The sequence below is a fragment of the Rhamphochromis longiceps genome, linkage group LG3 (assembly GCF_057381845.1).
Source record: "Rhamphochromis longiceps isolate RC_006_pf linkage group LG3, R_longiceps_female_GT1.1, whole genome shotgun sequence".
NCBI classification, from domain to species: domain Eukaryota; kingdom Metazoa; phylum Chordata; class Actinopteri; order Cichliformes; family Cichlidae; genus Rhamphochromis; species Rhamphochromis longiceps.
In genome coordinates this window covers 17,953,386-17,978,456 of record NC_140559.1, presented here as the reverse complement: position 1 = coordinate 17,978,456, position 25,071 = coordinate 17,953,386, and the positions used below count along the sequence as shown (strand labels likewise).

The 25,071-nt window shown below is 41.0% G+C and overlaps 1 protein-coding gene across 3 annotated transcripts; it reads left to right on the top strand.

The window, feature by feature from the left end:
- Window positions 1–3,199: 3,199 nt before the first annotated feature.
- On the top strand, window positions 3,200–20,660 carry LOC146673241 (uncharacterized). Of its 3 annotated transcripts, XM_085401694.1 has the most exons (5): window positions 3,200–3,797; window positions 12,000–13,521; window positions 14,146–14,404; window positions 17,113–17,222; window positions 17,921–20,660. In XM_085401694.1, exons 4-5 carry the CDS (start codon window positions 17,205–17,207, stop codon window positions 20,513–20,515), a joined length of 2,613 nt encoding a protein of 870 aa, XP_085257820.1. In that variant the 5' UTR covers window positions 3,200–3,797; window positions 12,000–13,521; window positions 14,146–14,404; window positions 17,113–17,204; the 3' UTR covers window positions 20,516–20,660. The 3 variants fall into 3 exon arrangements, with proteins under 3 accessions (XP_085257820.1, XP_085257819.1, XP_085257817.1); XM_085401693.1 differs by lacking the exon at window positions 12,000–13,521; XM_085401691.1 differs by lacking the exons at window positions 12,000–13,521; window positions 14,146–14,404 and having other exon boundaries at window positions 3,216–3,797.
- Window positions 20,661–25,071: the final 4,411 nt, after the last annotated feature.

The following is a 25,071-nucleotide window of genomic DNA, read 5'->3' as shown; positions in this document are numbered from 1 at the left end:
AATCATCATTTGACTGAACTCTTCTGGGCCAGTGTTGGTTTGTTCCTTGCCTCAATATTTCGAATCGGGACACTACCAATACAGATCATTCACAGCTAGGCTAAAATAGAAGGATCTCAGTGATTGTGAAAACAGAGCTATTTAGGAGCAATAAGGCAGCGCAGCTAAAAGAGCCGAAGATCTCAAACACACTGAACACTCCTCACTCACTTAGAGAACCAACTTTCAGACTGATGACGCTGATGAGCTTCAAAGGTTTTCCAGCTCTCTTGATGACATGACACTCGTATGTTCCAGCATCATCTTGTCTCACATTCTTCAGAATCAAAGACACGTCTCCATCAGCTATCTGTCTGTCCTTCAGATCCACCTGGTTCTCAAAAGATGGATGCTGGTAATCTGGAACAAGTCATCCATGCTGATATAAAAGGACAAGTTCTTCATCTTCCAGTTCTGTTCTTCAGTTCTGCTCCACTCTACAACTATGACGATGTGAGCTTGAGCTTGACATGTCAGAGTGACGTCCTGTCCAGACTCAGCTGTGATGATTTTGTGATCTGAAAAAGAGGAAACAACACAGCGCAGCGAGGTTAAAGGTCAAAGTAACACTGTTCACTTCTACAGCAGTCAATCAGAGTGATGATCAGACAGCACTAAACTGTACTTACACACAGAGAATTTTCAATAATATCACTTATCACAAAATTAATGTGTGCAGGCTCATGTTGCCTGCGCAAAAGAAGACGTCACACACAATCAAGGCTGGACTGGGACAAAAAATTGGCCCGGGCATTTTGACTAGAGACCGGCCCACCAGGATAAAGATTGAAAATTTGACGTCATTCAGTGTTAAACCGCAAAGGATTCTGGGAACTTGTGGCAAGAGGTACTAGCGCACGCAGGCTTTCAATTGAACTCAGTTACACAGCAATAAAAAGAAACACAAAAAATGGCAAGAAGCTGTTGTATTATTAACTTCAATAGTCGGTCGCATGACAGCCACGGGAAGCCGACGGGTAGAGAGATCGTTTTTTTTATCGGATTACATCGTTGAAGAGACATTTTTAAGCCATGTTTCCGAAGTAAGAGCCGACGGATGGTCTGGATATACCAAATATAACGTCCCAGAACACTCCAGCTCACATGTTAGTCTGCTCCAAGCATTCCCACAAAGGTCAGAGTTTTGTTGTAGTTAATGCGTCATTTTTCTTAACATAATTGGTGATATAGGTTACAAGCAAGTCTGGCGCTGAACAGAAATTGTGGCGCTATGCTCCTTTGTTTATTGTGCATAAATAGTGAATTTTCCTGACACAATATTGCGTTTCGCTTCTGTTATTACCATGGTACATTGACAAAAACATATACTTTTATTCACAGGGTAAAACAGGTTTTTTGTATCACTAATTGTCCAGTACGATTACAGCATACAATATTATTGTCACTGCTACATTTCTGTAATGCTACCAGAAATTATTTCCACTACTAATTAATTACCGTTGAGCTCAAAGGTTATATTAATAAACGGTTAACGAATGTGTATTTATGACGACGATTTGTGAGACTGGTAAACTTACCTTTGTTCGTACGATGGTCTTTCGTTCTACACGGTGCATTTCAAGGTCCTGCACCCATCCGTCGGTAAACTGTACCTGGGCTTGTTGCAGTGACCTGAAGTTACTAAACTTCATGAGTGTATGCACTCACTCCAAGAACCGTGTAATTATAAATCTGAGCGTGGTGAAAGTTGGGCAGCACGCTAATGTCTTTTGTCCCTCTGTGTGCTCGTAAGGGTCTGACACTTTCACTCCTTTGATTTTTTCCTCGTATCTTTTCTTTGTCTTTTCGTCGAGTCTGTCTTTGTACGGACCGGCATTGTTCTCCTTTTGTTTTGTACATTCCTTTTTTGTGCGGCAAAGAAAAAACAAGAAGGTATTGGAACCGGAGAATGAACATTTTGCGGCGCTGCAAACGCTTGCATTTGATGCGGTACTTGGATTGTTTTGCCACGAGTTCCTGGCATGCAATGCGCGAAAATCACGTGATTGCTAAACAAGGGGGAGGGTGCATCCGGCCTCCTCGGCTGTAATTGGTCCAGCCAAGAGTCGATCATGACCAATTGACCAATCCAACACCTTTCATTATCTATACCCTTCCTAAAAAAAAATAAAAATCCATCGGCCCATAAAAACAAAATATCGCCAGCGGCCAGCAAATGCCCGGTATGCCCGATGGCCAATCCAGCTATGCACTCAATGCACTCTGTTTAGACCCAGACCAAACAATATTTCGTCTTGATGCATTCTCAATCATCCAGCAAAGTAAATCTCCAAAAGTTGAATCTGTTCATCTGGACGTAGCGTTTTGTGGGTTTTCTATAATGTTACATCATATTCTATAAGGATGTTATGTGTTTGTAGACTTTCTGCCCAGTTTGACCCATTTAGCAGAAGTCAGCATGTTTAAGGCTCTGATATCTATTCTGTATGACTTAAAGCAGTTATGACATGGTCTGATTTCCTCATCCAATAAAGGAATATTTAATATATCAGTCTACTCTTCATTCTATCAGAAACAGTTATCACAGCTCGTACATTTTCATTTTGCACATATATGTAAGCATTGAGCCAAATTTAGTAATGCCAACAAATTAAATGAACATTATTTGTCTCTTACATATAATACATCTATACATATTTATACACTGTAAAAGATTCTTGTCTTTGAGTGAAGATTTATGGTGATGGGAAATATAAATAACTGAAACTTGAATCTTTACTGAAGCTCAGTGTTTGACACAGAGTTCACTCACATGTGCTGTACCAGTGTACCTGCACATGTGATGTGACAATAAAAGTGAATTGTTTACGTGAATTGTTCAAGTTCACTGCTGTAATAACTAATAATGATTAATATAATAACTATAATATTGGCCATATTATATTTACACTGACTTTAGTCTCATGAACAACATAATTGTTATTTACTAGCTAATCTTAAAATGACTGTTCAGTACAGAAATGAAGCCCAACAATCATGTTTTACAGTCATGTGGTCTCAGCCTCAGATACTTATTAAATCACACAAAGTAGAAACAAACGAACAAATGAACAAAATATGTTCTCCTTCATTTCTCTCAAACAAAGCTGTATGAAACGTTTCCAGCGGTTAGTATCATGGTTGCTAGGCAACCTGGGCAGCGCGACGGAGATCGACCGGCATTTCACAAGCCTCGCACTTCCGGCCTTAGCGGTCTTTGAGTACGCGGCCCTTGTGGACCGTTAAGGCTGCGTACTTTAGGGCTGCAGAACCTGAATTGGGATACAGCCTAAGGCTGTTCCAATTCTCAGCACCGGTCCTCTCTTTCCCTGAGTCCTTAGCAAATCTCCTTCCCACGATGACGTTTCCAACGAGGGCAAGAAAAAGAGTTTAGGAAAAGGAGATAGGCGCTACTTTTGAAATAACACCCCACATGGTTACGTTGGTCTGCTTAGTCACGTGACCGCACAGCAACAAATCACAGCAGAGCCGGAAAAGGAGGCGGAGCAAAGTGTGTGTGCAGGAGAGGAGTCGAGCAGAGAGCTGCTTTTTCATGAAACGGGAGTAAAGTAGTAAACTTACAGGAACATATACCACTGCCAACGTTGGGATTAATTTCTGCATCGATCTGCACACCCTTGTGTCCTGGATCGTAGCCGAGATCAGCGTGAACCACGTGGGTCTCTGCTCCCTGATCTGTTTCTTAAGACTTCCAGCTTCATCACGGAGTTTCTCTCGGTTTGTGGGCTCATATAAAGGTAAGCACCGAGCCAACTTTAATGTGGGTTCAGTTTATGTTGTTGCTGTTAAGAATAATAGATTGCTTGGTATACACTGGAGTTAGACAGACTGTAGAGTTTGTGATTGTCTGCAACATTATAATCTGGCGGTTGCTATGGGGTAAGAATACATACAGAAAAATAGTCTTTGAATATGAACAAAGGGTGCAGGGCAGGAGAAGAGCCAACCCCCAGGACAGGAAGCCACGGGTACAAGCGTGGGGGAGGGCTGTCACTACCGAGAAGGGTCTGGCTGCAGGCACTGTGGAGCTCCACAGTAACCGGAAACACGTGACCTCCACAGTAACCGGAAACACGTAACTTCGGTTAAATCGACTTTGACATCGAAAACTAAATTGCGTTTTTGTCCCTATTGATGCTGCTGAGAAATAAAAATGGTTTTAAGTGGGGGGTTTTAACACTCTGGGTTTGTTCAAAAAAATTCACCATCCCCTAAATTGTTCGTGGCCAAAAGTGACACTTGCTGTTTCGCTGATTTATTTATTTTTTTACAGTACATCGCGTTGTGCGTTCTGATTGCTGTAGACCATTGTCAATCAATCTAGTCCAGTGTCTCCTGTACAGGAGCGGTCCCTAATAGGCCCACGGACCGGTCCCGGTCCGTGAGTCTTTTGGTACCGTTCCGCGAGAGTTGATCCTCCGGTGTGAAATGTATGGTTGTAGTTGTGTGTCTTATTTTGAAAGAACTATTTACGCGTTACCATAGCGACCAGATAGCGTTAAGAAGCAGAGAGGAGGATGTCAGAATCAGAATCAGAATCAGAATACTTTATTGATCCCTGGGGGAAATTATTTTTTGTTACAGTGCTCCATTTTAAACCAACATTAAGACAAGACAGACAATACGCTAACTAAGAATATGTCACTGTCATTGTTATTGGCACACAGCTCAAGTCACGTTTATTATTACATTTACAAAATACCACAGTTTCTTTTTTTTATTCTTTTGTTGTATTTATCCGCGACACCTTAAAGGTCGTTCCCTGAAAATATTGTCTGACATTAAAGTGGTCTGTGGCGCAAAAAGGTTGGGGACTCCTGCTGTACAGTACAGAATGCGTTTAGCTTGTCGAATTTACATAAATCTTCGATCGCTAGCAGTGTAACTCTGAAGTGCTGTACTGTATGTTTGGAAGTTTTCTCCCAAACAAACACAACAATGCCGACGAAACGTTTTGCACCCTCAAATGCACCTTTAGGTTTCATTCCATAATACTGGACTTATGTTTCTACGAAGGTTTGAACTCTAAGAGTGTTTAAACAAAAGAGAAAAGTGTGAAAATGTTCATGCCTGTCTGAGAAAAGTGTATAAAGCATGTAGTGAGGGGTTTTACAGTCTTAACATCTGTAATAATTGTAAAAAATAAAGTTGGCTACTTCATGGATTTCACCTACCGCGGGTTATTTTTAGAACGTAACACCAGCGATAAACGAGGGACTGCTGTATTATTAATAGTAGAGTCTGGGACATCTAATTGATTAACATCAACATTGATTATTATGCACTATTATTTTTGTTCAAGGAGAGCCAAAAATATAAAACTCTCTCAGCTTGTTTGTTGCCAAAAATGGCCACTTTTTGTGTATGTTCACAAAATGCTATAAAATGTTTCTTAAAACATTTATCTACTTTTACCGACGTGACTCTTTAAAATAGCACCAGTCCTTTTCATCAAAATCAAAATTTACTCTTTATAGCCAATTAGGTTATATATTACCATTAACTTTTCAGATAAAACGGTGATAAAGTCCTAATGTTTTCATGAAACTTCCTTTTATTCCCCATCTGAGCATCGGGGAAAAGGCTGTCTTGCAATTGTTGAGGTCACTAGTGTGTGCCCCATTTCTTCCAGGATCACTCTATTTATAGGTTTTAGTGGACTCATAGTACTGCGAAGTGGTTTCATGGTACAAAGGGATTGTATTCCAAGATCTGGGAGACTGTAGAAATGAGCAGTGATGCCTTTCCTACCATCTTTCCAGAAAAATAAGTGATCTGTAAGCTGTTAGGCTTACTTACAGCAGCAGCACTTTCTGCACCTGCATAAACTCCAGGACACATTTACTAACGATGTTTGTTGCTGTATGTGCTGCAGCTTTGAATTTTTTAATAATATATATTTTGTTAATATTTTGGCTATGGTGTCTTGTTATGAAATGTAAAAGAGTAAAAGTGTTGTTAGCAGGTGCGTCAAAGCTAAGTTTGACTGGGAAACTTAAAGCTCAATAGGCTGCATCAACAGAAATTCACTGCAGCCTATGTAATATTTCATGTGTCATAATTTATTCTACTCTATCTTGCAAATACATATTTGTGTGGCAATGTCATGCACAACACACACAACTATTAGATCCTTAAGATCAAACCCGTGTCATTGTTTTGGTCCACTGCAGTGCAGGGCCCTGTTTCAGGAAGCTGGTTTAGTGGAAAAACTGAGTAAGTATACCCTGAGTTAACGAAAACTCTGGGTTTTCGGTTTCACAAAGCGAGTTCAGCTGAAGCCTGAGTGAGTCACTATGACGACACACGCCGTGAAGCTAACCTGCCCCCTAGCAGGTTTACTTCAACTAACCCTGACTGTCTCCGCCCCTTTGTCGGAAACCTGACAGTAGGAAGTGTCAGACATGGCGTGTCCCTTCCTTGAAGAGCCAGTAGATCGTGAAGCCCAAATCCTCCGCAGAGCTCTCCGCCGGGAGAGAGTGATTAGAGCGCGTTTGGACATTTTATCATTTCCTGATGATTTTCTGTGCGAACGTTACCGTTTCTCAGCACAATCTATAAGTTATTTGAATAACATCCTCAGGCCATATATTACGCATGTGACACATCGCGGACATTCTCTCAGTTCTGTACATATTATTTGTATTGCACTTCGGTTTTTTGCAAACGGGAGCTTTCTGTATAATATTGGTGACGCTGAGCACGTTTCCAAGGCTACCATCTGTCGGGCAGTCAGGAATGTTACAGTTGCACTGAAACGTCTCCTGCACTCATCTGTGGTGTTCCCCGGTCACAGACCCACAAGATTCATCAAAGAGGGATTCCACAAAATTGCAGGTATCAGGATGACCAAAACTTAATTTATGATGTGGTGATATTTGAACTACTAGTTAAATTATACATTTATTTTCACGGTTCCCAGGCGTGATTGGCTGTACAGATGGCACTCACATTCCAATCATTGCTCCTTTAGTAAATGAAGGAGACTATGTGAACAGGAAGTCTTTCCACAGCATTAATGTACAGGTACATAGTTCCCTGTAGCATTTCAAACTAACAAATTATTTCATCATGGTGATGGATGCTAATTTGTGTTCTCTGCACTGTGAAGATCATATGTGATGCTGCCAACATTATCACAAATGTGGAAGCCAAGTGGCCAGGCTCTGTTCATGACTCACAAATATTCCGTGAATGTACACTGAGCACAAAATTTGGACATGGTGAGTTGAGAATACTTTAAAATATATAAAGACCAATTGCTTCAGGGACATTTGAACTGAAGTGTATCCTTCTGTCTTAGGAGAGTTCACTGGCTACTTGCTTGGTGATAGGGGGTATCCATGTTTACCCTATTAGCTTACCCCTTACCCTGACCCTGAACCGGGCCCACAGCAGCGATATAATCTGGCTAATTGCAGGACAAGAGCCAGAATTGAAATGACTATCGGAATGCTTAAGGCCCGGTTCCAGTGCCTGCAAAGACTCAGGGTCACCCCAGAAAGGGCATGTGACATTATTGTTGCATGTGTGATTCTTCACAACATTGCCACAATTAGAGGAGAACACTGTCCTTCTGAACCAAACATCAGCAGTGATCCAAACCATGAACATCCTGACCCTCCCACGGACATACAAGATGGAAGCGCAGTCAGAGACACCATATGTCACAATCATTTCCTTTGACCCATCACCTCAACATGTTGAAAGACGGAAAAACAGATTTTTTGTTCAACTGGCTTTATTGGTCGCCTGTGTTTCCTGTACACAAAGTATTAAAAGATGTAAACCTCATAAAGTGTCTCTGTTGCTTCCTCCTCTGTAACAGCTGTCAATGTTTCTTCATTATTTTCCTGTAGTAAGGAAATTAACAACATTGCTGTTCTACTGTAAACTCATATAATCTGTGGAGTATTACTCACAACTGCATGTTGGTCTGGCTCAACAGGAGGCTGCACCAGATGCAGTACACCACCACCATCAACTGATAGAATATGAGGTTTATACAGGTCACTTATAACTTACAAGGGACCAAATGGCAATTAACAAACATACCAATCACCTTACACTTCATTGTCATTATGCTCTCAAAGACAACCAAGACTGAGGGAAGGCAAAATCAGTAGGAAAATAACTTCACTACAAAATAATTCATTATGGTAAAGAGTTTATCAAATGAATGAGCAGCACTGCAAAGGTGACTGTGAAGAAAGGATGTATGCACATCATGTATTATTTTGAATTTACCTCTTATGTAGGCACTTGTGTCTTGCGGGGTTATTGACTCAGAGGATGTCCCCGCAGAGATGCCTTCGGCCACAGGGCGCCCACTGTTTTGGCTGAGGGCCAACTGCTCAGCCTCTGTGAGTGGTGGTGGTGGAGGACCCCCACCTGTTTTTCGGGCCTCCGCTTTTTTTCTGTTGGCTATAACGGGCCACATTTGAGCATACAGAGTAAGCAAATGTGTACTTGTAATGTGCTCAGATAATTTCAATAAGTGCTTACAGAAAGAAAATTAATGTAGCCTCTAACTGCAATTGATTTACATCGGACAAACAGACCAAGCACTATGGCTCATAATACAATTACACCTTACCTGTTTGGACTATATTTTTATATTTCATTTTTACTTGCTGCCAGGCACGTTTGGGGCCTGTTGGGTTGCACCTGCGCTCACATCACGTCACCAAATAAAATGTATAAAACAACAAATAAAATAACATATGATAAAATAACGTGTTAAATGGGTGGAAATCCCTAGATCAATGTTTATATTAACACTCACGCATTGACTCTGTCGGCTATGTTTTGCCATGCATGCTCCCTTTCTTTTGCAGCTGTGGCTGTGTTACTTTTTCCGCGGAATTTGCATGTTATCGGCATATGCTGCCATCAGAATTTCGGCCTCAAGCGCTGTGAAATACATTGACCGCGCCTTCTTTCCCTCCGTCTCCATGGTGACTCGCTTAATCTGTGCTCCGCTTATCAGGGCTTTATGTATCCTCGTCTGCGCGCTTCACTTGGGGTTAAAGCAACTCCGCATTGATTGAACTACTTGTTATCAGCCTTTCTGAAACCGAATATTCCGAGTTGGACAGTTCGGGGTTACTCAACCCTGCGTATCGTTTTTCACTCTGAGTTTTCTAAACCGGCTTCCTGAAATAGGGCCCAGTAGTCAAAAAAAAGAATAAGTGAAGTGTCCACAATTGGCCAGGATAGAGCCCAGTGTTAATGTTTAAAATGTATAAAAATATTATTGATTACAATTCTTTACTGTTAATATCAACAATAAGCTTTTTATTTTGAAATTACAACTTCAAAAAAAAATGCTGTTACATTTAATGCTGTTACACTGTAATCCTTTATTATAAGTATGGACACAGAATAAAGTGAACAACATTTTGAAATAAGTTTAATTTGAATTTTGTACTACGTAAAAAACAAAACAAAAAAACAACAACATATTAAACAAACAAACAAACACAGCCAGTGCCTTCATTTGTCCATTACATGTCATAGCACTGACCCTTAGCCCCTGCTCATCAGCACATGCTTTCAAAAAGAGCTCCATGTCCTCTGCAAACTGAAAAACAACGAGGAACAAGTCCCTTGCTCCAGTGTCTTCTTCCTCTGACATGTCTCTTAAGACCCTCTGCTGGTCCCCTTGATTTAAGGACAGATATTTTGGCATTGTTACATGTCCACGGAAAAGTGCCTTATTTTGGACAACCCACTGCACAGCAGGACACAGATCTTCAACAACTGCTGGCTCCTGTGTCAGGCAAATGGGGATGAAAACAGTTATTTCTCTGTTGCAGAACAGTTTTTTAACAGTTGTAGGAGCCATAATTGAATGTATTGAATTTTGATGATCACTGGGTTTTTATTTGTTTGGTTGTTATGGGAGTCACGTGGGTGCTAGCGGTGACATAAATGGGCGTTGTCAGTCTGTCATTCATGGGTTTTGATTTTGACAGAGAGGAGGGCTCGGTAGCCGTAGTTTTTGTTGACCGCTGCACTACATGTTTCGCTTCGTTTATTAGAGCCTGTGACGTTGTAAGAGTCTGAATCAGGAGCTGATGATATTACTCTGTAAACTCTCAAAGCACTTTAATAAACAAGCAAACAATTCCATCTCTCGCATTATTGCGTAAAGTTGACAGCGCGTCAGGCAAATAGGCAGGCTCCAGCCCCGGCCTGTAGCGACTGTGGAAGTCGCTACAACAGTTATTCAAATGTCACTAACCATGTAATTACACTACTGTTTAAAGTGAATACTGACCTGACTGACTTCCTGGAACTTGCGCTTTTTCAGTCTGAAAATTGGCACGTGTTGTCCTTCAAGCACAGCTTTGGCTTCCTCTCTCCAGTGTGCAAATAGCTTGCCAGAGCTACGAAGAGTAAGGCCACAGTGAGGGCATGTCATTTTCATGGACTTTCCATCAGCTGCAGTTTTATTGAACACAGAGGGTAGAGCATATGAATGTTCTAACAAAGACTCAGAAAATGGTTCAGATACCGAAGACAAAACCTTGGGGGGGAGATGGGGCTCCTCGAAGAGTACTGCCGGAGGAATATGGGTCTCCTCGGAGAGTTCAGCGGGGAGCAGTCCTGATAATGGTGGCTGACTTGGCATTGAAGAATGCTGACAAGACAATATATGCCTTGCCATATCCCCACGCCGTATGATTGTAATCTTACAGACAGGGCGGTGAAAGTGTCCTGTTGTCCTGCAAGCCAGCCTGCACCGGCATATCATTTTATCTGTAAGAGAAAAAACAAACAAACAAACAAACAGATGTAATTTAAATGTAGTTGTATAGAATGCAATCAATTTGTCTAACAATCAGATTGTACATGTTAACAAAAACATCCAAGCCAACCTCAATAATGAAAGCAAAATGGTATGGATCACAAAAGTTATGTCAAGAAAAGTGGTGAAAAGTAAATAAAAATATATTTTATAAAAACACTATTTTTGTTGCAGATGAATGCACTGAACTGTACAATATCAACAGCAACTTTTATGTCAACAAAGATACTGCAGAAGTGCTTAAAAAAAGTGCATATTTATAACTATAAAGTATATTTAATACAAACATACCTTTGAAAGGCAAAGCATTTTTTTATATGCACACTTAGATGCTCCTCAATCTTTGCCCTGACAGTAGGGCTGAAAGTGGGGCACAGAGGGCAGTGAAAGAGTCCTCTGCAACACGTGTTGCATTCCTGCAATTCTGGCTTTAAGCCCGAATTCCGGATTGATATGTGCATCTAAAACAGAGAGAGAAACAGATAAACACCATATATACATTTAAGTTAAGGTTTTAGCAGAAATAACAATTTACAGTTGGCATGTAATAGATTTGGGAAGAAAATTCTTGAAAAAAACCCACAAATATTTTACAAGACACTTTAATTTGTGAGACATGTTTCTATTGACATATAACAGTCAATTGAACAGGGGCTAACTAAAATCTGGGCAATAAAAAAGCTGTACAGAAAAGAATGACGAATAGAAGTATTGATAAATATATAAATCTGTTTGTGATGAAATTTACAGTGTTGACGCTAACAGTTTAGATACCTCTGTTTAAAAAGCACTGACTCGACTTTTTAGTCAAGTCGAAGTAAGAAGTACAGGGTCTAAAATATAATTTATGTACAAAATATTGAAGTAATCTTGCGTCCAAAGCACGCGTGCGGGGGGCTGATTTACAAATGTACGCATTACAAAGTACAGATACGCGTGCTAAAATGTGAGAAGTAGAAGTATAAAGAAGTATACAGTAGGCACAAAAAAGTACAGCAGTAAAGTAAAGATACCAGAAAATTCTACTTAAGTACAGTATTGAAGTATTCGTTATTTTGCATCTCTGACGCCAACAATAAATCATACTCTAATGCAAAATGTGTTTTTTGCTTCTTCTCGCCCACAGAAGCCGTTAATCCAGCTCTCTTACTTAAACCAGGCCCAGGAAAAAGCATATCTGTGTGTTTCTCTGCCATGGAGCACGATGAAAAAACATTAAAATAAGGAGGAATGTTTTTGTAACGCAAAAAAAGTAAAAGAAAGACTTAACCAACCTTTGCGATCAACTTGCATGACTTCCACGGTATCCATGCGTGTTTACGGCTAGTGTGGAGGTCACGTGTTTCCGGTTAGTGTGGAGGTCACGTGTATCCGGTTACTGTGGAGCTCCACAGTGGCTGCAGCCAGGTGCTCTTGTCACTACCCGATCCGTACCGGAAACCCGATCGGTACCCCGCATGTGCGAAAGGTGTCTACTTCCGGTCGAAGCATTTTACGATAGTTACAGGTCAGAGTATCTGTTAAGATGTTAAAAATAACAAGTATCTCTTAACATGTTTCCGATAATGAAACATTTAATATAATGTAGACAAAAATAAAAAAATTAAAAGATAGTGACAGATCGGGACTCCCGATCCTTACTGCGCATGTGCAAAGTCAGACCGTACAAATCGGGTCTACCCGATCCATACCGCGCATGTGCAGGGGTTTTCTTCTTCTTCTGTTCGTTTAATGGCAGTGTACTCCCCAGTGTACGAGGACACCGCCACCTGCTGACTGAGCGAATGAACCCTATTGTAAACTGAATTAGCGTCATTACAAACGTGTGTTAAATTTGATTTAGTGATAATCGAGTGTGTTTATGCTTGTCGGTGTGGAGAGGATTGTTGGAAAAGTGATGATAATGTCCGCTATCACTGTCAATTGCCAGTAAACACTTCATCTGGCTGCTGAATCTTCACGTGACATATTATAAAGTCTGTATTATTAACTCTGTCATTAGGCACCATTCTTCTTATTTTACGGCGCTGTTGTTCAATCGGGGAACGCTTTCTGTTGAGGAGAAAAGCAAAAATTTGTTGCGGATACGGATTATTCATTGTTTAAATGTCCTGGTAGTCGAAAAGGAGGCAGAGCTGCTGAGAAATGCTAGGAGCTAACTGGGCGCTAACCATATCATTCAAACATATTGAATGTCGCAATGTTGGCAAAGAGAGGAAGTGACGTAAGATTTGCGCATGCGGGGTACCGATCGGGTTTCCGGTACGGATCGGGTAGTGACAAGGGCAATCAGCCTGTAGAATAGGACTTCATAGGGCTTTGGAGTTGACGTCACGCCACAAAGCATTGTGGGAGCGCAGCGTCGTTTTCGGGGTCTACGAATCAAAACAAACACACTGTGTTGGAACGACGACTACAAGAAAGATGGTTAAAAGCAGCTCAAAAGAGAATGAACTGTATAGAGACCGATTGCGTCCAGAGGCGAAGCGGCGGTACGTGCAGAAAATAGCGTGCATTGGAAATGTGGACCCGTATGAAATACGGCCGTGGAGTAGAAACCCTGAAGACCAACCGCTACTGACGTAGCCTGACATATTTTCGGACCTTGTCTGTGGAATCAGCGCGTACAAGTCGTCATTCAAACACAGGTAAGTCAGCTCGAGTACTGCGAGTGAAACGCGTTTGATTTCCCTGCAAACATTCACATTAGTGCAGCATAAATTCATTCATGAGGGGAAATTACAGTGAGAACATGTGGAGGCTGTTAGATGGATAACATAGTGAGTTCAGTGCATTGATGTGACATTGTCCTGAAGGATTGTTATTCTTTATGGTTAAAGAAATTGCACTATTCATATTTATTATAAATAATCCTAATTATACATCTTGCTTCCATGTTTGTATCCTGTGTCACTAAAAATACATTTTATTTTAGTTTTATACATTGATCAATGACCTGCAGAATCTCCTTATCATATTAAGTGATTCATAATTGTCACTTTATGCTTTCTCCATCTCTAAAGTGATGACATCCTTGCATTACATACTTTAGGTTCATTTTCTGCAGGCAGGTTTCTGACAGAGAACAGGCAGATTTACACTATAACATGCAGCGTTCTATAGATGGACACATAAAGAAATGAAAAATTACATGTATGTGCTAACTTTCTAAACACTTTGTTACATTTATGATAAAGTAGATAAAACACATTTGTGACGGCCTTGGCTCATAGTTCTTGTCTTTAAATGAACTTTGTCTGTGTGTGTTTCAGGTCCTGCACTCTCAAAGACTGAATGAACCAGCATCGCAGCCATGGGTCACTGTGAGCATCACAGGGAAGGTTGAAGTCGCCCACTGCAGCTGTATGGCCGGAGTCGCAGAGACCTGCACCCATGTCGCTGCTCTTTTGTTTAATGTAGAAGCAACAATGTTGATCTGTGGCATAAGGACTGTTACAGATGAACCTGCATCTTCAGCTGCCCAAAAAAAGGCTCTTGTTCAAAACATAAACAGAACATCTGTATTGAAAGGTAAAAGGAGCCGTCCTCAAAAAAGAAAAATCCCACCTGCTACTTTGGAGGAGTTGTCACCGCTATTGGATACTGTGCTGGTACACAGTAAAGCTGTGGGTTGTGGGAATGACCCATAATGTTTTATCTAGGGGTCTAGATTTATGCCTGTAGTGCACTGCCATGTAAATAATTTGCATTTACTGAATATATACTGACTGAGTCCCACTGTTCAAAAGTTGAATAAAGAAACAAACTAATTTTTGCCTCTTTTTTTAATTTTATTGAAACCACCTTATAGAACATCACATCAGTTACAGTGTAGAATCCATGGCATTTATCAGAATCAGAATACTTTATTCATCCTGAGGGAAATTAGGGGTTACAGCAGGCAGCACGCCAATGGCGCATGCGCACTCACAAAGGAACCTTCTGACCAACTTTACACAAGCATCACATTGGGCAGACATGTCAGAAGGTAGGCTGATAGGAAAAAACAACGAAAATACACTATATGAGGTAAGAGGAGGAGAAAAAAAAACTCCACTCAGACTGAGCTCCTAGTGGGAGAACAGTTTGAGAACAGCTTATCAGTGTAAGTGTGTGTGTGTGCGTGTCCATAGTTTAGCTGAGACAGTGTCCTTCGGCCTATCAGGCTAAGTAAACAGTCCTCCAGCCAATCCAGGTGTCCTTGCATGGGACGGGAAGAATAGCCGTAACACAGTCGTTATCAGGGAGTGATTGTTCGGCTCCAGCCTTGGGCCTGCAGCTGGCGCCGTTATGGGGGTCCGCAATCTCAATGTTGATTTTGTAAATTTCCATGCGAGCAGCCCAGGAGAATTTTTGGCTGCCCTAACACTCCGACACTGGCCTCTCGATCTCCCGTTGGAGAGCCACGATCCTCCCCATGATGGTATCAAACTTCTTTTTTTTTTTTTTTTGGTATCAAACTTCTGTTCCATGGTGTTGCCATTCTTTTGATTCTGAGACCTCAAAGCTGCAGCGATCCGTTCCGTGATGTCGTCCAGCTGTCGCTCAAGGGTCTCATTTTGAGCAGGCCTCTCTCTGATGTATTCCCCCATACGCTCAATGTTGTTGCTTTGAGCCTTCACAGCAGCTGTAAGCATCTCCAAGGTGTTGACCATATTACGTTCGTTGTGAGAGGTCGCGCCTCGTCTCATCTCTTCATTTCCAGCGGGCAGCCTTGGGGGGGGGGTTTGAACAGCCGGTTCCGCTCTCTTATTTCTCCGATAAACCAGGGCCAAGCCAACTCCGATCAGCACGAACCCTGCTATCATGGTTCCGAATAGATAGATATCTTCAGCGTCCTCGATCGACAGTCCCGCCAGACACATGACTCTCCAGTTCTGCCACCCGTCCATCGTGTATCCGGCAGGGAAAGTCCCTCCAGGGCACTCGGGCTCTCCCGAGCCCAGACTTCTCGTTGAGAAAAGGGTGTCAATAGCATTCAGAGACCAGTTAATCAAATCCATAATTCTCTTTTAGGTTTTAGAGAATGACCGTGTGAGTCTATTCCAGGGAAAGTAATGCACACGAAACAGACAAGGACATAGAGGCTAAGCAGGGAAGATAAGGGTGAGGAGGAGAGGAGAAAAGTGCGACCGCCTTCGCTGAGAGCCAAAGAAGAAAAATGATTTTATAGTTTACAAATGACAAAATGTTTACACAAAATCACGAGTGTTTACATGATATCACTCACTACTAACATTACTTTATTTACTGTATCTTTTGAAAAAATACAGCAATTTTAACAGCACAAGACTTAAGAGTATTTAACAGGAGCAGGTTTCATTTTTCCCTGGTTTTATTATCACACTGTTCACCAAAACGCAGCAAACCTTCACCATCTTATCCAGAAGGGTCACCTCTTCACCCTCACAAGGAAGAAGTAATCTGATTGGCATGGTGGTATGTTTGAAGCAGGTCCCTTGTGTAGCACTGGAACCCAGTCACGATGTGATTCATCCATTTAATAGGCTGGTTTGCTGCAATAATGCCAAATAATTAGCAACTCTATAAATAGAAGGTAGTTCTGCAAAATCACTCAGTAGAATGTTTGTTGTCATTTGCTATGAGCTCAGAGCGCATAGAAAATAAAACTAATAGGCTATAAAGATTGATATGAACATATTTAGAACTTACCGGAATGAAAATGTCTGGAGCACCAACAGATATTTGGAGATGGAATAGAACTGCATGTCAGCTCGTCTCACAGCTGCTCTCCAGGCTAGACGCCTTTGTTTGGTAACATCGATACACGAGCTGCCTCGTGTTGCTTCCAGGTTGGGAAAGAATGAAAAGATAAACCATTTTCAAGCTTATTTTCTTGCTGGTCGTGCGATCGAACATTGCAGCCGACCACACAGCAAATACGAACCATGGCTGTTGTCTGTGCCTTCGCTCCCTTTTCACTTGCGCTAGACCCCCAAAATGGCGGATCGGCGCCTTTGTTTGGTAACATCGATACACGAGCTGCCTCGTGTTGCTTCCAGGTTGGGAAAGAATGGCGCTGGCCAGTTGCCGTGTTTTATAACATGATTGACATGGCAGCACTGAATGCACATGTGCCGTATCAAGCATGCACCAGGATAAAGGAAAGACTAAATACTTTTTTGCCCCACTGTATTTGTGTACATGACAGCATTGCTGTCCAGCATTGTGTTTATCAAAACTCTTTTTACAAATCCTGCTGTGTGTGTGTCCCCCAGGTGATTAACAGGAGGAGAAGAGTCTGGTGGTGCAACGGAGGAACAATTTCATCCATTTGGACTCAGCTCAGCCACTACAGAGGAAACAATCAATGACTTCAACACAAAAGGTGAGAAAAATATCACAGTTACAATTAGGGATGCACCGATACCGATACTGGTATCGGGTATCGGGGCCGATACTGTAAAATGTGTGTGTACTCATACTCGTAAAAGTTAAGCGATACCATGAACCGATAATAATGTAGCCCGGATGGGAATTTGGGAGTAGATACTCATAATTCCCATGGACTTAAACGCCACGGTAACATAAGGTGTTCACAGTTGATGTTTTGTGATGTAACTGTACCCAGAATGTAATTTGCCCTGTAATATGTCACAAGGTAAATACAGGTAATTAGAGCAATCAAACTGTTATGTTAATCATAAAGTATTATTTTATGGTATGTAACTCTGAATGGAGTTTAAATATTGTTCAGAGTTCTAATTTCTTGTAACAGAAGTTACAAGAAAATACAAAGATCATATTTTATAAGCACACATTGAAACAACAATATCATCAGTTGAACTTGAAATTTCTTATGCGTAAAAGATTTTCTCTGCTGATCAATATTTCTTCAATAATGTCATTTTCATTACAACTCTCATTGTAGCACATCATTGTAATGTGATACTGCCACCAGAAGGTGGTGGAAACACACCAACAATGTGTTTGTTGACATGTTTGATTCAACCAATGAAGGGAGTTTCAGTTTGTTCCACGACTGCATTTCACTCACTGCCTCTGTTTGTATCTCTGTCACTGCAGGACCAACATGGAGCGAGAAGTCAGCGCTCTCAGGAGGCCGACAAACCTCACAGAAGAAAAGGAAAGAAAACCTACAGCTGTGATGAGTGTGGAAAGTCTTTTACCCAGGCTGGACACCTAAAAACACACCAAGTCATCCACAGTGGAATTAAACCTTACAGCTGTGACTTGTGTGGAAAGTCTTTTACCCTGGCTGGAAGCCTAAAAACACACCAACTCATCCACAGTGGAGTTAAACCTTACAGCTGTGACTTGTGTGGAAAGTCTTTTACCCAGGCTGGAACCTTAAAAAAACACCAACTCATCCACAGTGGAGTTAAACCTTACAGCTGTGACTTGTGTGGAAAGTCTTTTACCCAGGCTGGACACTTGAAAAAACACCAACTCATCCACAGTGGATTTAAACCTTACAGCTGTGACTTGTGTGGAAAGTCTTTTACCCAGGCTGGACACTTGAAAAAACACCAACTCATCCACAGTGGATTTAAACCTTACAGCTGTGACTTGTGTGGAAAGTCTTTTACCCAGGCTGGACGCTTGAAAAAACACCAACTCATCCACAGTGGAGTTAAACCTTACAGCTGTGACTTGTGTGGAAAGTCTTTTACCCAGGCTGGACACCTAAAAACACACCAAGTCATCCACAGTGGAGTTAAACCTTACAGCTGTGACTTGTGTGGAAAGTCTTTTACCGTGGCTGGAAGCCTAAAAACACACCAACTCATCCACAGTGGAGTTAAACCTTACAGCTGTGACTTGTGTGGAAAGTCTTTTACCCTGGCTGGACACTTGAAAAAACACCAACTCATCCACAGTGGAGTTAAACCTTACAGCTGTGACTTGTGTGGAAAGTCTTTTACCCAGGCTGGACACTTGAAAAAACACCAACTCATCCACAGTGGATTTAAACCTTACAGCTGTGACTTGTGTGGAAAGTCTTTTACCCAGGCTGGACACCTAAAAACACACCAAGTCATCCACAGTGGAGTTAAACCTTACAGCTGTGACTTGTGTGGAAAGTCTTTTACCGTGGCTGGAAGCCTAAAAACACACCAACTCATCCACAGTGGAGTTAAACCTTACAGCTGTGACTTGTGTGGAAAGTCTTTTACCCTGGCTGGAGACTTGAAAAAACACCAACTCATCCACAGTGGAGTTAAACCTTACAGCTGTGACTTGTGTGGAAAGTCTTTTACCCAGGCTGGAGACTTGAAAAAACACCAACTCATCCACAGTGGATTTAAACCTTACAGCTGTGACTTGTGTGGAAAGTCTTTTACCCAGGCTGGAGACTTGAAAAAACACCAACTCATCCACAGTGGATTTAAACCTTACAGCTGTGACTTGTGTGGAAAGTCTTTTACCCTGGCTGGACACTTGAAAAAACACCAACTCATCCACAGTGGAGTTCAACCTTACAGCTGTAACTTGTGTGGAAAGTCTTTTACCCAGGCTGGAACCTTAAAAAAACACCAACTCATCCACAGTGGATTTAAACCTTACAGCTGTGACTTGTGTGGAAAGTCTTTTACCCAGTCTGGAACCTTAAAAAAACACCAACTCATCCACAGTGGAGTTAAACCTTACAGCTGTAACTTGTGTGGAAAGTCTTTTACCGTGGCTGGACACTTGAAAAAACACCAACTCATCCACAGTGGAGTTCAACCTTACAGCTGTAACTTGTGTGGAAAGTCTTTTACCCAGGCTGGAACCTTAAAAAAACACCAACTCATCCACAGTGGATTTAAACCTTACAGCTGTGATGAGTGTGGAAAGTCTTTTACCCAGTCTGGAGACTTGAAAAAACACCAACTCATCCACAGTGGAGTTAAACCTTACAGCTGTGACTTGTGTGGAAAGTCTTTTACCCAGGCTGGACACTTGAAAAAACACCAACTCATCCACAGTGGAGTTAAACCTTACAGCTGTGACTTGTGTGGAAAGTCTTTTACCCTGGCTGGACACTTGAAAAAACACCAACTCATCCACAGTGGAGTTAAACCTTACAGCTGTGACTTGTGTGGAAAGTCTTTTACCCAGGCTGGAGACTTGAAAAAACACCAACTCATCCACAGTGGATTTAAACCTTACAGCTGTGACTTGTGTGGAAAGTCTTTTACCCAGGCTGGACACTTGAAAAAACACCAACTCATCCACAGTGGATTTAAACCTTACAGCTGTGACTTGTGTGGAAAGTCTTTTACCCAGGCTGGACACTTGAAAAAACACCAATTCATCCACAGTGGAGTTAAACCTTACAGCTGTGACTTGTGTGGAAAGTCTTTTACCCAGGCTGGAACCTTAAAAAAACACCAACTCATCCACAGTGGACTTAAAGCACACAACTGTGAGTTGTGTGGTAAGGCTTTTACCCAGGCTGGACACTTGAAAAAACACCAACTCATCCACAGTGGATTTAAACCTTACAGCTGTGACTTGTGTGGAAAGTCTTTTACCCAGGCTGGAACCTTAAAAAAACACCAACTCATCCACAGTGGACTTAAAGCACACAACTGTGAGTTGTGTGGTAAGGCTTTTGCTCTAAATAGCGACTTACACAGGCATCTAGTTACCCACTCTGGAATTAAGGCGTAGAGCTGCGACTTTTGTGGAAAAAGTTTCAGTGACAAACGGTACCGAAATATTCACCTACGGATTCACACTGGAAATGATGTTTCCTGCTGTGATCAGTGTGGGAAACTGTTTGCAACAGATGCACAGTTACAACAACACACTGAGGAGAGACCTTATAAATGTGACCTGTGTGAGAAGACTTTTAAAGCTCCAAATCAGCTGAAAAAACACCAACAGATCCACTCCAGAAAGTAACTCTACAAGTGCAGTTACTGTGAGGATGTATTGATTTTTTATCTTGTAATTTTAACCTGATTGTTTGGAAAAAGTCTGATCAGTAAACTTATGGAGTTATACTGAATGAACTGTTTGGAAAAATGAAGAAGTAACCTGAGTTTTATAGTGTAAACAGTAAAATGTAATTGGACGTTGGCAGACATGCTTTTTATTTCAGGCGACGTTCAGGATAAAAACGTTGAAGGAATTCCCTGACTTACAATGTCTTTGTTTAGGAGTGGAGCAAAGCACACTGATCCATTTCTCAACCCTGTCGTCACTGTGGTGGTGGGCAAGCGTTTCTCTTTAACCTTTGTGGAAAAACCTCCAATCACGAACGGGACCTAAAACCACATCAACGTAGCCACACTGGAGACAAAATGAACTACTGCAAAGAATGTGGGAGAGGGTTCCACACACCAAGTACATTAAAAAACATGAACTCTTCCACAGTGTGGTCAAAAAGCACATCTGTGACCAGTGTGGGTCATCCTTCACCACTGCAGGAGGGACACCATACAAGTGCAGACACTGTGACAAAAGCTTCTCACAATCAGGTCATCGTAACAAACATGAACGTACACACATGGAAGTGAACTTCAGCTGTGACCAGTGTGACAAGAGCTTCAGGAATCTCAGTTCATACTCCGAACACAAACGATCCCACGCTGTAAATAAACTGTTTCACTGTTACCAATGTGCAAAAACCTTCACTTCATTATCTGCTCTGTGCAAACATCAGCCTGATCATGCAGGACTGAAATCACTGGATCACAATGAATCTGAAGAGAGAGAAAGATCCTCTTCTGGTTTCAGGGTCAGACTTAAAAACCTTGAGATATATATGTATATATGTATGTATATATCTTTCTACGTAGCACTCATAATTCTTACTCTCATGTATATATGTTTGGCACTGATCACCACCTGCACTCATGTATATATCTTTCTACGTAGCACTCATAATTCTTATTCTCATGTATATATCTCATGTATATCTCATGCACATATCTTTCTTTCTACATAGCACTTTAATTCTTATTGTCTGCACTGAAGCACCGCAGCAATTTCCTAATGTTGTAAACCTCAACATCTGGCAATAAACCCATTCTGATTCTGATTCTTGAGATCAGGCTCCACAGAGTTCAGATGGAATCTCCTGTAAAGAGTGTCAGCTGATGCCACACTTGGATCTGATGAGGTAGCTCTGATTTCTGGACCTGCAGTGAATAATCCTGAATGTTACATTTAGGAAGCTGCATGTCTAGATATGCATATCAAGTTTATTTTTTTCCTTTGAGGGATTTTAATTCTCTAAAATGTTATCCCTGTTACATTTTAATCTTTGTTCCCTTAGGACACAGTAGTGTTTAGTAGTTGTACTTGTTACTGTATTATTAAAGTTATAGGAATGTCTTTTTTACCAAACTAATAATGTATCAGAATTGCAGATATGGATATATATTTCAATTTCTTTCATTTGAACTTTCTTAGTGTTTCCAAAATTAACTTTTTTTTTAATGTATTCATTTAATGTGTTACCTCTGTTAAATTTCAATCCTTCATTCATATTTAACCTTTTGCTGTTGTAAAATCTTCTCTTAAATCATTTTCTCCCAAAACTAGAAATATTTTCACAGCAGTTGCTCTTAAAACCTCAAAAATGAACTAAATCTGTCCACCAGCTTTGAAAAAACACCTGCTGTGACTTTATGTCCAGAAAAAAAGAAACTCAAGCTGAACTGGTTTTGGGCTGTACTTCCATGTAATGCCTGTTTGTACCAGAAGATGGAGCAGTGAGTCAGTGTAACCTTTATTCAATTAGGCAAAGAACACAATCTTATTCACAGTGGCAGCAAAGAAATGTTGAAAGTTAAAGTGTTAGTTATATTTGAAACTCAAGCTGAACTGGTTTCCACATGTTCTGCAGCTGTTTTCTTGTTGATTTTAAGTTTGTATTATGAAATCCTGATAATGTTAAAGTGTTAGTTATATTTGATGAAGTCTGTGTAGAGTTTATCTTATTAAACAGTTTGGTGTGAAAAATAAAGAAATGGTCTCAGAACAAGTAGTTTGTCCCATTATTTCCGATTCAAACTAATTTAACTGTTTTCAGTGGTACATGTGGAGGTTTATCACAGGAGGCGACTTGACTGTTCTCCACTCACACTGAAGAAGGATCCTGCAGCTCATTAAAAACTCTAAAATGATCTTGAAAGAAAATATGTTTGATTTTTCTTAAAAACATGCTCTTGGCATGAAGCTTTGAGACAGTGTTTTTAAGAGTCATTGTGGTTAACATCTCACACATTCCAATAAAGCAGATGTTCCTGCATTGCAACAGCGGTTTGCAGTTGCAATGCAGGATTGTGCTGCTGCTCGTCTACAGGACTCTCATGGAGCACCACTTTGAAACTTTGTAACTCTCTCTGCAAAATACAATATATAAAGACCAATGCTGGGCAATTAATTATATAGTTACTTCTTCAAAAAAGTTACTGAGTATTGCAAACAACAAAGATTTTTGCAGCTGTTTACCTAAAAATGCTGCTAAGGGATTTTTTTTAAACAAACATTTCAAACTATTTACAGAACAATCAGGTGTTCTGCATCAAATCTGATGCCACACAAATTATTTGTGCCTCTCCAAAAAATAATTTCTGTCCACTATGAGATAAAGGAGAACATCAAAAGCCTGATACCTGCAGGCCTGACAACAGGAGATGTATCACTCCTGTAACATTTAGCAGCCGCCTCATTGTTCTGACACACACAACAAAACTATTGACTACACTACACACTAACTATACAAGATTTGCGCTAAACGTTGCAAATCTCTCACATCTCAAAACACTGCCGTCACTCCTAAATTTTCCTCTTCTTAACAACTTCCGTTTCTTAACAACCAAATGCCATGTTTTGATTGGTCGGCATGGTACATTTTTTGACCAATGGGAAAGGGTGGGGTGTTTTGGTTTTGTCTTTGCTCACAGGCGGAGAGTGCTTTATAACGTTTTCTTTATAAAATGACGTTTTTACCATTTCTTCCCCCAGTAAATGTAAACAACAATATTCTGGAAGAAAACCAAACACTGGATTTTTTTTTAATCACAACTCTGTTTTTTATGTGGCCTATCAACACAATTTGAAACCTGGTATAAAGTCCACTCTTTTTACGTCACTTGTTCCATCTGTCCTGCTCACATCTCCAATGGTTGTACACGTTGTCATTAACGTGGCTTCACTCCACATTAGCCACGCCACTTTGCTAGCTAAAACACCGGTTTCGGCACATAAGGACGCTGTCATAGCCTGTCAACGACGTTGATTAGCTGCGCATATACGAATTTGAATCACGTGATTGGCTGGACTATGGGATGAGGTGCCATTGTTCTAATCCCATACTGGAGCAGCCAGTCACTTACTGACTAACACTGCAAAACAGAATTGTTAACGTATTCACTTTAATTTCAATTCCGGTTAGAATTTTATTTTATGTGCAACACGGATTTTTTCTGCACAGAGACCGTGCCAGCAGTGCGCAATTGAGCACACGCGCAGTTTAGAGGGAACATTGGTGATGATTATCAGAAAGTGAACAAGGTCTCATGGTTTGATGCTTGTCCAATGCCTGAGTTGACCTGGACTGGTTAATAACTGCTTGTCTTATTTTATGATGCTGGATTTAACCAACGCTTACTGGCAGATTCCCTTATCTGCGGAGTCCAAAGACAAAAACGGCCTTCTCCACTCTGTATGGTTCGTACCAATTCGTCACACTTCCGTTTGGCTTATTTGAAGCCTCGGCCATTTTTCAGCACCTCATGGAGCGGTACCTGCTTCCTCAAATTGCATATGCTGTTTTCTACCTGGATGATGTTGTTGTGGTACCCCTGTGAGGTACCACACAGTTAAACGGTTAAAGGAAACCTCAGAAGAACGGCAGCTAATTCCCTTTTTGCAGCATGCAGCCAACGAGGTATTTATTGATTTATCGTTGATGAGAGATTTTTTAGTTTTGTGATGATGCTTAGTTGTAGCTTCATTTAAAGGAAGGAGAGCTTGTGAATTGGAACCAACACAGGAAGAGAGATTGAAGCCATAGGTGTAGAGGAATGCGGTGACATACGATACCATACCTCCTGTTTTAACAGACAAGCTGGCTCTCTCTCTCTCTCTCTCTCTCTCCTTTTATGGGAATGTCTGAATTTCTATACATACAAAGGTACCTCCTTTTTCAGCAGATAAGCGAAAGGTTTTCTCCTTCTAAGGAAAAATTATCAGTTCCATACATGCCACTC